The following is a 15,775-nucleotide window of genomic DNA, read 5'->3' as shown; positions in this document are numbered from 1 at the left end:
AAACCTGTAAGAAGACTCTGATCTCCAATCAGCTACCAAGAAATCTAAAAGAGAAGCTGTGGCTCAAGTGGTAGAGCACTAGCTTTGAGCAAAAACGTTTAGGGACAGTGCATAGGTCCTGAGTTCAAGCTCTAGGACCAGCACACACACACATACAGAAAGAGAGAGAGGGACAGAGGGAGAGAGAGAGAGAGAGAGAGAGAGAGAGAGAGAGAGAGAGAGAGAGAGAGAGAGAGAGAGAGAGAGAGAGAGAGAGAGAGAGAACAAAGTGTCACCCATTTTCTCTGAATCTTCTCTTCTGCTCTACCTCCTAATCCTGTCTATTCTTTATACTTTTGTTTTGTGCCTTAAGCAATCCCCTATTTCAGCCTTCAGCTTGTCCACATAACTTAAAGATGAAGATTTGCTGCCAGCACATAGTCTGTGCTTTTGCCTCACATGGGTAATGTAACAGCAATTGTCAAGCTGCACATGAACTATGATAGAAAGTGACTGATTTGCATGTGTCCAAATGAAAGTTGTCTTTCCAAATCTTCACTTTGAGATTGTCTGCCCATCTATTTTAAGAGGCTCTTTATATTTATGCCAATTACCTCCTCCCACATGTGACTCAATTCAGTCACAATCCCACCTTCCTTTGACTCCATCCTTGACTGTGTGTTTTTGACAGTGGAAAGGGAGGACATGTGGAAGCAGACTGTCTTGTGTAGGATTTTTCATGCATCAGCTGCTTGCCTGCTTGAAAGTGCCTTTGTAAGTGGTAATTGGTTGTGCACTAGAGAATCTAATCAGAGCAAATCTAATTGCAATAGTTCCACAGCCCATAATGTATACAGAGAAGTCATTTTCTTCCTAACTTGTCTTTCATTTTCCCACTGGATCACTCCACCCTATGCCCACTTCTAGCCATGTGTAGTACGTATTCCTGTCCAGTGCATGTACTGACCAAATACATTGTCATGGAAAACATATGCATGCAGTTACTATGACTATTTCCTGGCAGGTAAAAATAAAGTGTGTTGAGAAAGGGGAGACATTTTTTGCTTCCTAGCACAACCTTGTGTGGACTAGCATTTGCTTCTTAAGATCCTATGGGAGTACTGGCATTTGCATCCACACTTGAAGGTGTCATTCTATGTGAAAAGGATGACTAAGTTGGGCAGGTTTCCAATTCAGTACTGCTTATCACATGGTGCTCTGGGCAAAACCCTTGACTGGCTTAAAGGAACTCATCACTAATAGGCTCTAACCCAGGTCCTTACCTCAGTCCATGGTGCAGGATGGTCATAAGCTAGATTAAAGAAACACTGTCTATGAAGGCTTTTGCTCGAAGTTCTCTGTTTAAATTATCTTTAAAACTGGTAGTGGTATATTTTTGTTTATGTTTTTGTGCTGGTATTGAGGCTTGAACTTGGGGCCTGAGTGTTGTCCCTTAAGTTTTTTTGTTCAAGGCTGATGGTCTATCACTTGAGCCATAGTTCCACTTGTGTTTTTTTTTTTTCAGGTTAATTGGAGGTGTCTCATAAACTTTCCTGCCTGAGTTGCCTTCGAATTTCAATCCTCAGATCTCAGCCATCAGAATACCTAGGATTACAGGTATGAGCTACCAACATCTAGCAAAACTGGTAGTTTTAAATGTGGGGGGTAGCTCATGCTTGTAGTTCTAGCTACTCAGAGGCTGAGATCTAAGGATCAAGGTTTTAAGCCAGCAGGGGCAGAAAAGTCCATGAGACTCTTACCTCCAATTAAATTAGCAAAAATCTGAAAGTAGAACTGTGGCTCAAGTGGAAGACCTCCAGCCTTAAGCAGAAAAGCTAAGGGAGAGAAAGAGGCCTTATAGTTCAACCCCCCAGCCATACTACCAGCATAAAACATAACTTAAAAAAACAACAACAATGAAATCAGAAAAACACAAACTCAAAATCAAAAACAAAACATTTCTTCCTTCAAACCCACAGCATGTTCCCACTGACTGGGTTCTGGAGCCTTTCCTACTTAGAAATTCTGACAGTTTTCATAAGAAAAGAAAGGAAGGAAGAAGAAAGGAAGGAGAAAAGGAAGGAAGGAACGAAGGAAGGAACAAAGGAAAGAAGGAAGGAAGGAAAGAAGGGAGGGAGGAAGGAAGGAGGAAGGAAGAAGGAAGAAAGGAAGGCCGGCTGCCCAGTGCTGCTTAGGAGTCTGAGATCTGAGAATCAAGGTTTGAAACCAGCCATTTCCCAGGCAGGAAAATCTATGTTACTTTTTTTTTCCAATTAGCCAGCAAAAAGCTAGAGGGGGTATGTGACTCAAGTGGTAGAGGCACCAGCCTTGAGAGAAAAGGCTAAAGAACAGCACCAGACCCCTGAGTTCAAGCCCAATAGTGGCATAACAGAACAGAAAAGAAAAAGAAAGGAAGGAATAGAGGACAGGAAGAAAGAAAGAAAAAACCTGAATAGATTTTCAAACATTCTCACCATAAAAAATAGCCATGTGGGATAATGAATATATTAATTACATAAGTTTACCCATCCTACAACATATATATATAAAATATGATCTTATATGTCATATATACGTATAATCTTTATTACTTTAAAAATTAATATAATGGATGGAGGTGTGGTTCAAATGGCAGAGCACTTGCATAGCAAGTACAAATCTCTGAGAACAAACTCTGGGACTGCAATATAAATAAGAAAAAAATTATTTTAGGAATATTATATTTTTAAAGTAGCAACAATTGCAACCCATAGAGTTATTGCAAGAATTAAATAAGATAACATTTTAACAGTCTTTGGCCCATTGTTGAAGTTGTATAAATGCTAGTTTTCTCCCTTCTTTAGGCTATTAACACTGTAGGAGAGTAGGCATATTATGATTCATTTTTAAATTAGCCTAAGTGTCAACCACACTGCCCTGTAACTAGTAACTGCTTAAAAAACATTGTTAAGGAAATCATTGGAAGAAGAAAGGGTTGAAAGCAAGGGCAAAGTAGGGGTAAGGACTTGGAAAAATAAAGGACTGAAAGCAAGGGCAAAGTAGGGGTAAGGACATGGGTGTGGGATGGGCTGAGTGAAAGAAAAAGCAAGGGACCCAAGGAAGAGCTCAGAGGCCCTCTTCAGCGCATTAGACATGTTCTTACTCTTGCCCACTGAACTCTAACTGGCTGCCATCTGGGTCTGGGGGTACCAGCACCTTCTGGCAATAATGATGGCAATTAGTATTTCAGCCATAGCTGCTAATGGCATTCCCATACACTTCATTCAAGCCAGAGGTAGGGGGGCATGGGGAGGGGCAGACAAATTGGCAACAGTGTCTAGTGGCAGAAAAAAACAGTCAAAAGTATGGGTTTTGTGTAGAAATGGCACCTATACCACAATATAGGTCTATTTATCTGGATATTTTTATCAACTAAAACCTGGATACATTTAAAATTTGCTTAGAACTTTCAGTCTGATATTGTCATTAGGCCAGCAAAACCTTTTCTCCCATCTCTGTTTTTCATCTTTAAAAACCAAAGGTTGGTGTACATTGGGAAGAGCACAGAGGCCATCTTCTCTAGTTATTCTTCTTTTCAAAAATCACAGATGAAAAGGAATGTCAATGAAAAGGAAAGCAAGACTCATAGACAAAACAGTTCCAAATAGCTCTGCTCAAGAGCCTGGTTCCCCTTTGGAAACTCAAGAGTTGGCCTCCTGTGCCAGGTGCTTTGTCACAATTCAGCCTCCTTGAACACCTGAAAGATAAGGAGGTGATCTTCTTGTCAGGAGACAGCATGAATAGTAGTGGGAACTGCTCCCCTTGTTTTCTCCATTCAATGATTATCCATGTATTTATGGGGAAGTGAGCAATGCAGAAAGGACAAACCAGAGTCATTGGCACAACATTTGTGCTTAGGAGTTGGAAGGATGGTAGACATCAGTCTTTTCATTTACCAATAGTTGGGTTGTTTATCTTTTTTGGAGGTTTCTAATAACGCAGAAGTAGAGTGCTCAGTGGTTACGTTTAGCAAAATGGGTTAGAGGGGGTTCGAGACCATGATACTAAGACTGCTCCCAGGAGCCAAAGATTAGCACCTCCTAATTGTTTGGGAGCTTGGCATAACACTGATCTCAGTGTATCCACTTTTCTCTTGCTCAGCCAGCTGTCTATCTGATGATGAACTACAGGTACCTGTGTGTCATCCTTCAACACATTGAGCTTCTGATAGACATTAAATCTGGTACCTGATATGTAGGTACCATTATCAGTACAGCAGCACATTTCACCCTGTAATGGTGTAGTCGGCCCACAGCCTGTTGTCAGTGGCTTACGTTTGCAACCCTAGCTACTCAGGAGGCTGAGATCTCAGGATAGCTGTTTGAAGCCCCCCCCCAGAACAGAAAAGTCTGTGGGCCTCTTACCTCAAAACGCTGGAAATGGAACTGTGGCTCAAGTAGTAGCGTACCAGCCTTGAGCAAAGAAGCTATGGGATAGGACCATGACCTGAGTTCAAGCCTCAATATAGCGCGCGCGCGCGCGCGCACACACACACACACACACACACACACACACACACACACACACACACCAATGGGCGTGGCAGAGTTTGGTCTAATCAAAGACATCCGTCTTCTTAGTTTGTTTCTCTGGGTGGACTAAGTGCTAGTTCATCTTCCCCTTCCCTTTGGCTGATTTATCCTAAATGTAGGTGACGAGGACGACTTTTTATATTAGTAATCAGATATTTTATCTTTAAAAGAAGGAAATCCCAGTTGAGCAGGACGGAAATGCTACCCGGTCGACACTGGCCTCACTTGGGGAGAGGGGTAGTTAGCATGTTCACCGCTCTGGCTTCAACTCCGGCAGACTCAGAGCTAGGCAACTCTCCGAGGGCACCATTCAAAGAACTCAAAGCCATACATGTTTCGTTTGCTGGCAACCCAACGTGCCACCCACTGGGTCAGGTTCCCCACACTCCTCCACTACTGATCCCACCTCCCGGTGAGGGACGCACCTTAGCAACTTGCAAAACCCTAGGAGCCCCGGGCGCACAGCGCCGCTAGGCGCGGGGGAAAAAACATGCCCGCTCGCGCATGCGCGCGCCTCGGCCCCTCCCGCCCCCACCGCCAGTCTTGAAAAATCTTGCAGCAAGCCTCAGCCACCGCGCCTGCCCGTAGAGGAGGCGGGGAGGGTGGGGTGCTGGCAGGGGCGGGGCTGGATGAGTGGGCGGAGCTGCGCGCGCGCAATGGGCCGACCGGCAGGAAACCCGGGCGCTCGGGGGCGGGGCTCTTGGAGCGGCGGGGGCAGGGCTGTCCCCGGCCGCTGCCTTCGCCGCCGCCGCCGCGCATTGTGCAGCAGGCGGGCCCGCGCGGCAGGGCGCTGGACCGAGTGCGGCTCCCGGGTATGGTGAGCAAGACTCTGCTGCGCCTCGTGTCTGCCGTCAACCGCAGGAGGATGAAGCTGCTGCTGGGCCTCGCCCTGCTCGCCTACGTCGCCTGTGAGTGCGCGCCCGTGGAGGGCCGGGGAGCTCCATTCATTTCCCCGCACGGCTGCGGGGACTGGGGTCGGGGAGCCCGCGGTGGGCTGTGCGGGGGGGGGCCCGGGCGGCCCCCTAGCCAGTGTCCCTTCCTGCCCGGACGGTACCTGCACTTCCTGCCTCCACCCCTTTCCACGCTTGCAGCGAAGCTGCGGGCCGGCTTGGGGCGCAGACCCGCGATCCTTTAGGCCCGGACGCGGGAACCCTGTGGCGGGCGCAGGGGCCTTTGCCTGGGGCACGGTGACTGCGGGCCCCGCGCAGCGGACGCGGATCTTGCGGTCCTTGCACGGGACCCTTCAGCTACACTGCTGTCCCCCCCCCCCCCCCAAGTCCCAACTTGTGTCCCGGCCGGCGATTCCAGAGAGGCGCGCGCGGGGACACCCGGCCACGCGCCGCGTTACGGAGGATAAAAATACTGTTGCCATTGGCAGAGTCCCCGTGCGGAGTGCTTGCTCCTCGGGAAAATTACTCCGCATGTAACTCCGGGGGTGGGCAAAGTGTTGTCAGCTCCTCCTCCTCCTCCTCCTCCTCCTCCTCCTCCTCCTCCTCCTCCTCCTCCTCCTCCTCCTCCTCCTCCTCCTCCTCCTCCTCCTCCTCCTCCTCCTCCTCCTCCTCCTCCTCCTCCTCCTCCTCCTCCTCCTCCTCCTCCTCCTCCTCCCCCCCCCCCCCCCCCCGGGTCTGCAGGCATACCCGCACCCCTGTGTCAGGTGTCCCCCTGGGCACCCTCAGGGTCATCGCACTGGAGATCCGGCTGGGCGTGGGTTCGGTGTGTGCGGTTCTCCTTTCTATGCCCACTCAGCCTGCTGCCCGAAGAGAGGGCGGGAGAGCCACGGTGTAGGCGGGCAGGAGGGGGAGGCCCCTCTGGCTTCCAAGAGGTGGCAGAAGCTGTCCTTTTAAAAACGATCTATTAGTCGGGAAATTTGCTGCTATTAATACTTCCCAAAGCACCAAAGTTGGACTAAAAATAGCTCCCAGCGTGAGCTCTTTTTGAATCCTGGCCACCCAGATAGACACCTACTGAAATAAAACCACTTGCTAAAGGGTTTGAGTAACCGGGGGTCTGATTCCCAGGTGAGTAGGTACTGGAGAAAATGAGTTCAGTTGGTAGAAAGAAGACCTTGAGTAGGATTTACCTTGTCCACTAAAGCCCAGCTATTCCCAGGATGTGGAGCCATTGGACGCTCCAGCAGGACTCCTGGGTGCTGGGAGAAGTTTCGGGCTGGGGCTTCTGATAGATGTTAGATTTGAATAGTTTTGCAAAGACGAGCTGTCCTGGAGAGAGAGAGAGAGAGAGAGAGAGAGAGTGTTAGAGAGAGAGAGAGAGAGAGAGAGAGAGAGAGAGAGAGAGAGAGAGAGAGAGAGATCAATAATAAGAAAGTTGAGACCCCAGAAAAAAACCCTTACAATCGAACAAGAGTGACAGTCTTATTATAGCTGTCTTTATAATGATTATTGTAATAACAATCCTATCATTACAATGATCGCACCTACATTTATGGGGCTTTTCTCATTCCACAGTTCACTTCCCTTGGTTTTGTCGTCCACTGAGGTAGAATCCCCTTTGAGCTGTCCATGCACATGTTTTCGACTCTTGTGAAAATCTGGTCCTCAACAAGGATGAAGTCTCACTGTTTTTCAGCTGGTGAAAGGCAGTGCTTAATAGCACATTGGAAAGCTCAGTAACTACCCAAGGGATTAAACTGAAATTCATGCCAACTTACTGGGTAACTTGCACGCAGAGATCCAACTCGTGTTATCATTAGTAGTTTGTTGTTTTGTTGTTGTTGTTGTTTTGGTTTTCTTGTGCCATTACTGGGTCTTGACCTCAGGACCTGTGTACTTAGATTTTTCTCTCAAGACTAGTGATCTACCACTGAAGCCACAGCCCCCCTTCTGATTTTTTAGTGGTTAATTGGAGATTTTAAAAGTCTCTCAGCTTTCCTGCTGGGCTGGCTTTGAATCTTTTTTTTTTTTTTTCTTTGCCTGTCGTGAGGTCTGAACTTGGGCCTGGCACTGTCCTTCAGCTCTTCAGCTCAAGGCTGGCGCTCTACCACTTGAACCACAGCTCCATTTCTGCTTTTTTTTCTGCTTATGTGGTGCTGAGGAATCATATCTAGGGCCTCATGCATGCAAGGCAAGCGCTCTATCATTGAGCCACCTTCCCAGCCCCAGGCTTTGAATATTGATACTATATCTCATCATCCTGAGTAGTAGGATTACCTATGTGAGCTCCATGCACTTTGGCTAGTGTTTTTGTTTTTTTAGGTTGTTTGCAGATTGAAAAGCCAAGTGGGTCCCTGAAAGGTTTGTAGTCATAAGCCCTCTGCAAAGCTTGTTTGGCTCAGTAGTCTTCCTGCCACCACCTCTCCTACCCAGAAGCAAGCCCTTGACTTCTAGCTCATTGTTTATTATTATTATTTTTATCATTGTTCTCCTGAATCACAGGCTTCCTGACTTCTCAGTCATAGATATATGGAGTGACTTTGTTCTCACAAGCTTCCTGATTTCTCAGTCATATATACATGTATGTAGTGATTTTGTTCTTCAGAAGATGACTGTTTGTTCTCCCTTTATGACCACTTAGTGTTTCTGTGTATGACCGTAAATGCTACAGGTCATGAGCCATGACCTACATTACTTTTTATTCTCTCTGGAGCTAATAAGTTGATATTCTATATTTTACTGTATTTGGTGTTTTTTTTTTAACTGTATTTACTGTATTTGGTGGTTCTGGGGTTGAAGCAGGCCCTTGTGCATGTTAGGCAGGCACTCTACTACTTGAGCTATACCCCCAGCCTTTTTTGTTTTATTTGTTTTTGAAATAAGGTCTTGAGTTTATTTCCGGGATAGCCTGGATCACACTCCTATTGATGCTTCCGAGGCAGGAGGAATAATAAGCACATGCATTACCATGCCCAGTTGTTGGTTAAGATGGGGTCTCAATAACTTTTGCTCAGGCTAACCTTGAACTATCTACTTCTCTCTATCTTCACCTCCTTAGTAGCTAGGATTACAGGTGTGAACCTGTAATTACCACTTGACCTTTATTTATTTATTTTAAAATTTGCTTTGCTTTCTACGTACTATGGCTGAATAAGTCTACACTTCTTTGCATTTGTCTTTGAACAGGCTTTTTGCAAGCACCAGGACATCCCTGATGACCCACTTTCCAGAACTTGTCTGGGGACCCTGTGCCTCATCCCCGCATCTGCCTGGATCTACTCACCTTGGGGGTTTTATTTCTTGACTTTCTTATTTTACTCCCTGGTTTGGATTGGGACATGAGGTAAAATGTGAGGTTTTATCCATAGTGGTTTTTCTGACTTCATACTTGATGAACTGATCATGTAGCATTCCAGAAAAAAGTATTTTCAGTATTTCTAAGGTATTGTTCCATGCCCGCCAGCCTTGTTGTATGGTAGAGGAATTTCAAGCCAGTGTTTGCCTTTCTGAAAGATTGAAGGCTCTTCTATGTGCCCCATATAGTTGTTGGGCATCACTTATTTCCATCCTGTTGCCCCTCTTCTTACATGACTGTTCTTTATCTTGCGTGGTGGTCTTATCCACTCACTTCATCCAGGTTGAACCCATGTCTGCAGGAAGCTGAGCTAGCCTACCACCTCTTACTCCTGGGCCCTGTGCTCTGTCACAAATGCAAGTTGTTGCTCCTCACCCCTCCCCACCCCTTTTTTTTCTTTTTTAGTATGGCTTGGTAACTTACTACATTCAAGACAACAGTGCTTGGTATACAGAGGACCTTCCCTCCCTTTTTCTCCAGTCCACAGACCTCATCAGAAGAATCAATCTCTTCATGATTTCTACTTTCCTTTGGATGTTTCTTTTGCAGTTTCTAGAATTGTTCTCCCTTTTTTCCCTTTCCTGAAAACTTTCCCCTTTTCCCTTTCTCCTTCCTCCTTCCCCCTCCTCCTCCCCCCTTCTCTCTCATGCACTTTCTCCTCCCTCCCTTCTTCTTTCTTCCTCCCTCCCTCTTTCCCTCTCTTCTTCTCCTCCCCTCTCTTTCTTCCATCTCTTCCTCTCCTCTCCTTCCCTTCCTCCCTCTGTCCCTCCCCTCCTTCCCTTCCCTTCCCTTCTCTTCCCTTCCCTTCCCTTCCCTGCCTCCCTCCTTCTTTCCCTCCCTCCCTCCCTTCCTTCCTTCCTTCTTTCCTCCCTTCCTTCCTTCCTTCCTTCCTTCCTTCCTTCCTTCCTTCCTTCCTTCCTTCCTTCCTTCCTTCCTTCCTTCCTTCTTTCCTCCTTCCCTCCCCATCAGCTCTTCTCAGGCCCTTGCTTAAGGCTGGAATTCCACTGCTTCAGACACACCCCCACTTCTGGCTTTTTGTTGGTTAGTTGGAGATAAGAGTCTTAGATCTGTCTGTCCAGACTGGCTTCAAACCTTCATCCTCAGATTTCAGCCTCCTTAGTAGCTATGATATTCAGATTTGAGCCACTAGTGGGCCTAGTCTGCTCTGGAACTACTCTATTGTGATATAGAGTGGCCCCAAATCAATGCATTTATTTCCTAGTTTCCAGTATTTTAAAGTTGTAGTTTTACTTTCTAGAATTTGCCCTCATCTTTGTATTTGTACTCTTGTCATGTCCATTGTTTGTTTTAAAATTTCCAGTAGTCGTATCGTTCCCCCCCCTTCACAGAATAGAAGAAAAATGATCTTTTCTTTGTGGTTGCATTCTTTTAATGATACTTTTGCCTGCTCATCTTTTTTCTCATTGAATGGTCGCTGTCCTCAGGGTTTGTGTTGGAGGTCTGAAATTGTTTGCTTCTACCTCAGAGTGGGAATTCTGGAGGCAGCTCTGGCTCAGGAGAGGACTCTCCTGATCTCGATGCTGAAGTGCTGTTATGGCCAGAGTTTCCCTGCCTTCTTCTGGGTAGAGAAGAATGGTTGCCCAAATGGGGACAGGGCTGTAGACCCAAGTAACAAAATCTTATCATTCCATTTGGCTCGGAACTCCCCAGTCCAGAGATGGAGCTGCTGGTCTTCTGTCAGGATGGGACTTAATCTTGGAAGTTGTGCTTGAAATCAGACTGCCTCAGCTACCATTTCTTCTCACATAGATGTGCCAGGCTCGCCCAGTGCTTGGCCTTTCTTAGGAATAAGTCAGCTGTTCCCATTGCTGACTTCTGAGCCTATCTTCCCAGAACCTCTTTGCCCACCTACCATCTTCTTTCTACCTTCTATCAATGTTGTGTTCCTGGTTCTCCATTTTGCTTTTCTTAGTCTGTATAGACTGTCCCTTCAATAAGAATACCCCCAAAAAAATATTCAAGGAAATTTCTCACATTTAGTAAGGCTCAGGAGCTATTATACTAATGATGACTTTTCAAGTGTGCAGTTTTCCTAAAACTGTTCAAATTATGTAGAAACCAGACCTCAGACTTTGAATTTGGATCTTTGTCAGGCTGATGATAAAACAGTTGGTTTCACTCTTGGGATGTTGAGTCACAAAGGGCTGCAACCCAATCAGTTCTGGGATCACAGGGGAAACTGCTCACTCTCTGCATTGTGCAGTACTAATGAGCCGGGATGTAAGAGTTTAGGTGGGTTAAGCATATTTTCTGTTAAGGATAATTTCCAGTTTGTTGAATCTACCGTGATGTAAATCCACCTTAACTAGAGGGGTACTTTTAATTTAGACTTACAGCATCAGTACCACTGTCAGGAAACAGGAAATTTGAGAAATTCTCTATAATTCTTTCTCCTCTTAGATTATTTTGCATTAAGGATGCATAGTTAAGAGCACTTGTGCTCAGCTATCATATAAACCTGACATATGGGGTCGCATTCCTATAATCCCAGCACTTAAGATACCGAAGAATTGGGACTTCAGAGTGAGAACAGGTCTCAAAAAAAACCCCAAATTACATAACATGATGTCTTTCTATGCCTAATCCAATTTAGGCTTATGTCATTCTTTTTTTGTTGTTCCTTTTTTTTTTTTTTTGGTGCAAACCATTAAGTGGTTTAAAAGCCAAACCAGCAAGTTTCACTCAGATGCCTCCTATCTCTATCCCAATCTGTTTCCTTGTTAGTTTGAGTTTAATTTAGTAGATACAGGCAGATAGGTGTTTTCTGTGATCCGCTTATATTTTTGCCCATCTTTCTGCTGGGTTGCCCTTTACCTCTCATTTCTAAGAAGTCTGAATATGTTGAGGATGGTAATGGTCCTTAGTGATGTAAATTGAAGCCAGTTTTTTTTTTTTTTTTTTTTAAATCCTAGTATTGTCAAAGAACACAAAGAATACATTTGATCTTTGTACCTGGCTGGATTTCCTAAACCCTTGAAGCCTCAATATCTTCTCTTACCAAGAGAACCTCTTCTGATAACACCTATTTGTGAGGCTGGGGCCCTAGACAGACTCAGGTTGGGGTGGGAAAAGCCCACTCTTTTGATTTCAGAGGTGTTCTGTAGAAGTAGGCTTAGGACCCGAGAATCTTCATTTTCAACAATTTCCCTGTGTAGTTCCTGTGGTTTGTGCTAGGCAAGAACACCACCACTGAGCTACTCTCCTGGGTCCCTATAGTGCTTAAGAAACTGGTCCTGCTGAGTGCCAGGTAACTTGTGAAAGAGAAAGGAGACAGGAGACCTTCAATGAACAGGACTACCTTTGAGGCAGGGTTATTGAGAGGACATTTAGCACATGACTAGGGCTTGGACAAGGGAGTTGAAGGTAAAAAGGAGGCCTGTGTGGAGGCTACTGAGGGACAGGCTTGGGGAGCAGAGTTCTTGGGGTCCCAAAGGCAGAGTAAGGAAGGCTGACCCTACGGGAAACTTAGTTCAATGGGATGAATGGACATTTTGTGAGAAATCAAGCATCCTAAGAAAGGAGATAACCACTTTTGCATTCTGGGCCTCTGCATGGCTGAACAGTGCGTCTTGCTATGTGCCTCTCTGTGCCTGTGTGCAGGTGTGCTGGTGGATTTTAGCCGACATATATTTTGCTGTATGGATCAGTCTGTTCTTGACTGTGAAAATTCATCTGTTGAAATCCTTACCCCAAAGCATTGGCATTAGGAAGCTGGGCCTTGGGAGGTGACCGGGTCATGGGGTTGGAGCCTTTCTGAGTGGGGTCAGTGTCCCAGGGAAGCCTTGCTGCTTCTGCCATGTAAGGACCCAGCAAGAAGTACCATTTGTGAACAGGCAAGCTGGTCCTCACCAGTGCCTGGTTCCTGGGCTTCCCAGCCTCAGAGCTAGGAGGTAGAAAGTTCTGTTGTGTATAAGCCACACAGTAGGGTTTGCTAGAGCATCCTGAGCTGGCTCAGACAGGCAGGTCATCAGGAAGGGTCTATGGTGAAGTTGAAGGCTTCCTCCATACAGAAGTGTCTGTAGGTGAGGTCAGATAGCAGATTACTGTGTGCACTACACCTCCATTCATGTTGTCTTCACCTTTCTTCTCTTGCTTTATGTTCTACAAATGTGACGGACTTAGGAATTACCTGAGGAGTAAAGGTAAGGGAGACAGCTTCAAGGCTGACCCTTTGCAGCCAAGTGGGAACTCCTAGGTGGACGGAATTTGAATTTATCAGCCAGTTTCTTTTCAGTTAAGAGTTTCAGAGTTTCTTTAACCAAAATAAATAACTACATCAGAAAACATTTGGACTTCTGTAAAGCAGGCTTTTTTAGAGGGAGTCTGAATGTGTTAGCAAACCCAAACAGTTTTGTCAGGGTGGTGAGATCTTGGAGTGTTATTCATAGTATCTTTGCATATTTTTATAGCATTTTCAGAAATGCTGTAAAATTGAGAACAGAACATACTGGTTCTAATTGACACAAATACTGTGCATTCTTGGCATTCACGTATGTATTTGTCTTAAGATGTCAGCAATAAAAATTGGAGGACTAGATGGCTCAGCTATAACCAAGTAAGGGAAGCAGGCTAATCTGATATCCATCCAGGAGACAGTAATATGTGTTTCTTGTAAATTATTGTGGGCTGTGAATATGGGGTCCTTGGAAATTGGGTTCACAGCAAAACTGGCTTGTAGCCAAGTCAGGGTCTTCCTTTTTTCCCCCTGAGTTTCCTTTGTTATTAAATAGAATTTAATTTGAACTTCCTTGCTTCCCTTACCTTACTGTATTTTCATTATTACTTTAAGGACAAAAATGTTTCTCCTAGGTTCTTAGTGCAATAAGCCCCTACCCCTGTACATCTTTCATGCTCACTAAGGCCTTCTTTGTCCTCCTCTTCCCTTACCTGTATTTGTCCCCTAACCGGTGACCAGCTTGTCCTGCAGTAAGGAGTTGAGGGGGAGAGAGAGGCATGCAGCAATAAGTACCCTCAAGTATGTGGTTTCCATGGTGTCATGCATGGACCCCAGGGTTGCTTCTATTCAGTTCATTAGATACACTTAGCACAAATGTATCGTGTGTGTGTGTGTGTGTGTGTGTGTGTGTGTGTGTGTGTGTGTGTGTGTGTGTGTGTGTGTGTGTGTGTGTGTGTGTGTGTGTGTGTGTGTGTGTGTACCCCACACTGGGAATTGATTCCAAGACTTCATGTGTACTAAGCATGAGCTTTATCACTGAACCAACCCTTACCTCCATTTTAACTACTTTCAAATATATGGTTCAGTAGTGTCAGACATTCACCTTGTTTTATAGCCAATCTCCAGAACTGTTTCATCTTCAGCAGCTGATCTGTACCTGTTACATAGCTTCCCCGTGGCCTCTCCCCCATCCTCAGCTCAGGCAGCTCCCTTTATACTTTCCATATATGAGTCTGACCACCAAAGATACCTTGTATTAGTACAATCATACAGTATTTGTTTCTCTATGACTGGCTTGCTGCATGTAGCATGTTTTCAGGTTTTATCCAAGTTGTAGCATGTATCAGAATTTCTTTCCTAAAGACAAAAGGCGTGCAATGTATGTATGTACCACATTTTATCAATCCATTTGACTTCTGAATTTTTGGTGCTTATCTTATTTGTTTGCTTGTTTATTTATTTATCGCTTGTTTATTTACCTGAGCTTGCTCAGCTTGCTTGTTGAACTTGCTTGCTTGCTTGACTGGGGCTCTACCATTTGAGTCAAATCTTCAGCTTATTTTGAAGTCTTATGGATGTTTCTCACAGGCTGTCTTTGAACCACAATTCTCTGTATCTCAACATCCTGAGTAGCTAAGATTATTGGTGTCAGCCACTGAGATGTTGCATGAGTGTATAAATATCTCTTAAGGCCCCTGCCTCTAGTTCTTTTGGGTATATACCTAGATGCAGAATTGTTGGATCAGGGGCTGGGAAGGTGGCTCAGTGATAGAGTGCTTGCCTTGCATGCATGAGGCCCTGGGTTCAATTCCTCAGCACCACATAAGCAGAAAAACCTGGAAGTGGCGCTTGTGGCTCAAGTGGTAGAGTGCTGGCTTTGAGCTGAAGAGTTCAGAGACAGGGCCCAGGCCCAGAGTTCAGGCCCCACGACCGACAAAAAACAACAACAACAAAAAACCCAAAACAAAACCAAGAATTGCTGGGTCACATGATAATTCTCTTAAACGTTTTGAGGAACTGGTACTGTTTTCAACAGCAGCCACCCCATTGTTTTTACATTCTCACCAGCAGTGCATCAGGGCTGCATTCTCCATTTCCTTGGCAGCATATGTTATCCTTATTTTATATTTGAAAAAAAAATTGGCAATGATGGGATTGTAACCCAGGGCCTTGTGATGCTCGGCAATACATGTTGGACCTCTATCACTGAGGTACATTTCCAGACTTTATTTTTATCATTTTATTAGAGTAGAAATCCTAATGAGTATGAGGTGGATATATAAGCTTTTCATGAAAGGTCTTGAAAGAAATGTTACTTTTAGGAAGCCCTGATGGGTTGCCTACAAAACAGAAGAGGGATAAGAAATGTAGTTAATCATCTGTATCCATGTTTGACCAACCATGCATGGATTAAAGATATTTTAGAACTATTTCTGTACTAAACATGCACAGACATATTTTAATCTTCAATCCCTAAACATTAAAGCATAACAACTGTTTACACAGGGTTTTGCACTAGGTGTTATAATAAGTAATCTAGAGATGATTTAGACTATTTAGGAGGATGTGTAGGAGTTATATGCACATATTATGCCATTTTATAAGAGGGATTTGGGTGTTTATGGATTTTGGTAACTAAGCATGTTCCAGGGTTGGGGAGATGGAATTTGGAGATGTTTCCCACTTTGTCATGGGTGTTGGTGGGTAGCAGTGACGTCTTATCCTCTTTTTTTTCAACTTCCAGTGGGAGCTCTCTCCATGTTTTCTGCACCTTGAATAGGCC

At 45.0% G+C, this 15,775-nt stretch overlaps 1 protein-coding gene across 1 annotated transcript in view; it reads left to right on the top strand.

The window, feature by feature from the left end:
• The first annotated feature begins 5,287 nt into the window (after positions 1 to 5,287).
• Positions 5,288 to 15,775, top strand: part of Uxs1 (UDP-glucuronate decarboxylase 1) — a 92,511-nt gene continuing 82,023 nt past the window's right edge. Inside the window, exon 1 of the mRNA XM_069988629.1 lies at positions 5,288 to 5,458. Coding sequence (XP_069844730.1) covers positions 5,365 to 5,458 — 94 coding nt within the window. The 5' untranslated portion in view covers positions 5,288 to 5,364. The remainder of the gene's footprint in view (positions 5,459 to 15,775) is intronic.

Source organism: Dipodomys merriami, unplaced genomic scaffold (assembly GCF_024711535.1).
Source record: "Dipodomys merriami isolate MVZ:Mamm:240054 unplaced genomic scaffold, mDipMer1.0.p SCAF_36, whole genome shotgun sequence".
Classification (NCBI taxonomy): domain Eukaryota; kingdom Metazoa; phylum Chordata; class Mammalia; order Rodentia; family Heteromyidae; genus Dipodomys; species Dipodomys merriami.
The sequence above is the reverse complement of the archived record's forward strand: the minus strand, read 5'-3'. Positions and strand labels throughout refer to the sequence as shown.